At 48.7% G+C, this 1566-nt stretch overlaps 1 protein-coding gene across 1 annotated transcript; it reads left to right on the plus strand.

Moving 5' to 3' along the window:
* The first annotated feature begins 373 nt into the window (after positions 1-373).
* LOC127575512 (G-protein coupled receptor 6) lies at positions 374-1357 on the plus strand. Its single transcript, XM_052025446.1, has one exon. It carries the CDS (start codon positions 374-376, stop codon positions 1355-1357), a length of 984 nt encoding a protein of 327 aa, XP_051881406.1.
* Positions 1358-1566: the final 209 nt, after the last annotated feature.

The raw sequence follows: 1566 nt of genomic DNA on the forward strand, positions 1-1566 counted from the left end.
ACCACGGACAGCGCAGTCTCCTTCTGTTTATTATTCTCTTCGCTCTATTTTCCAATTGTTTAAACGCATCATTTGCAATCTGTCAGGTTTTATTCTGCTACTAAAATTGCAATTTAAAAAAAACTTGTTTCTATTTGCTTCTTTTGTGTGTGTGTGTGTTTTCTTTACTGAATCGCTCAATCCTCTCGTTCGGACATTAATCGAGTATACCCCTGCTCACAACCAAACTCGGTTCACCCTCACCTCCCTGCCAACGCCCCGCCCCCACCCACCCACCCACCGCATCAAGATTTGTTTGCATTTTGCTCAAGTCTGTTGCTTGGCCCGGCTGATCTGACTTCTTGCATTTCAGGGATATAGGAACGGTGGAGCGATGGGTGAGGTCGCATCTGTGAATGAAACCGTCAATCTCTCCAGCTGGCTGGATGCCCTGGACAACAACTCTTCCCTCGACTTGCAGTCGCAGATGCCGAGGCAGTCGGTGGACCCTTGGGATGTCATGCTGTGTATTTCGGGGACGATCATCGCCTGTGAAAACGCACTGGTGGTGGCCATCATATTCCACAGTCCAGCTTTACGAACGCCCATGTTTTTACTGATCGGGAGCTTAGCGACGGCGGACCTCCTAGCGGGTCTTGGATTGGTCATGAATTTCTTTTTTCATTACTTGATTCGCTCGGAGACCATCAATCTGATCACCGTGGGGTTCTTGGTTGGCTCCTTCTCGGCTTCTGTAAACAGTCTGCTAGCCATAACCATCGACCGCTACCTTTCTCTGTATAACGCGTTAACCTACTACTCAGAAAGAACCATTGCTTACATTCACACCATGCTGGTGGTGGCCTGGGGCGTTTCTATCTGCCTGGGCCTTCTTCCTATTCTGGGATGGAACTGTCTGAGTGACGCATCTACCTGCAGCATCGTGAAGCCTTTGACCAAGAGCAACTTAACTGTCCTATCAATCTCGTTCCTTTTGAACTTTGCTATCATGTTGCACCTTTATATTAAAATATGCAAAATAGTGTGTCGTCACGCCCACCAAATTGCCCTTCAACAACACTTCTTTGGGACATCTTACTCGATGACCACAAAGAAAAGTGTTTCCACGCTCGCCATCATTGTGGGCACCTTTGGGACAAGCTGGCTACCGTTCGCCATTTACTGCCTGGTTGGGGATCAGGGTTATCCGGTAGTGTACACCTACGCCACCCTCCTCCCTGCCACCTACAATTCCATGATCAACCCCATCATTTATGCTTTCAAAAATCAGGAGATCCAGAAAGCAACGTGGCTTTTGTTTTGTGGTTGCTTCCAGTCCAACTCTTCCTTTCATTCCAGGTCACCGAGTGATGTCTAAACCGATGTCCTCTCGGTACACTGCGGCCTCAGTGCCCGCTTCTCTCTCCTGACATTATCGGGGGTAATAATGGCCTTGGAATTGGGTCTGTTGCCTCACTCCCCGATAATACCGGGGAAGACCTTCTGAACGATCCCTCCCGTTGGGTGACGAGGAAAGGATCAGCATTTTAGTTCAGACTTGATAGAGCGCAAGGTCCAGCTTGTTCC

The sequence above is a fragment of the Pristis pectinata genome, chromosome 10 (assembly GCF_009764475.1).
Source record: "Pristis pectinata isolate sPriPec2 chromosome 10, sPriPec2.1.pri, whole genome shotgun sequence".
Classification (NCBI taxonomy): Eukaryota; Metazoa; Chordata; class Chondrichthyes; order Rhinopristiformes; family Pristidae; genus Pristis; species Pristis pectinata.

Coding starts and splice junctions, on each gene's coding strand:
- LOC127575512 (XM_052025446.1), top strand. CDS start 374: ATGGGTGAGGTCGCATCTGTGAATGAAACCGTCAATCTCTCCAGCTGG.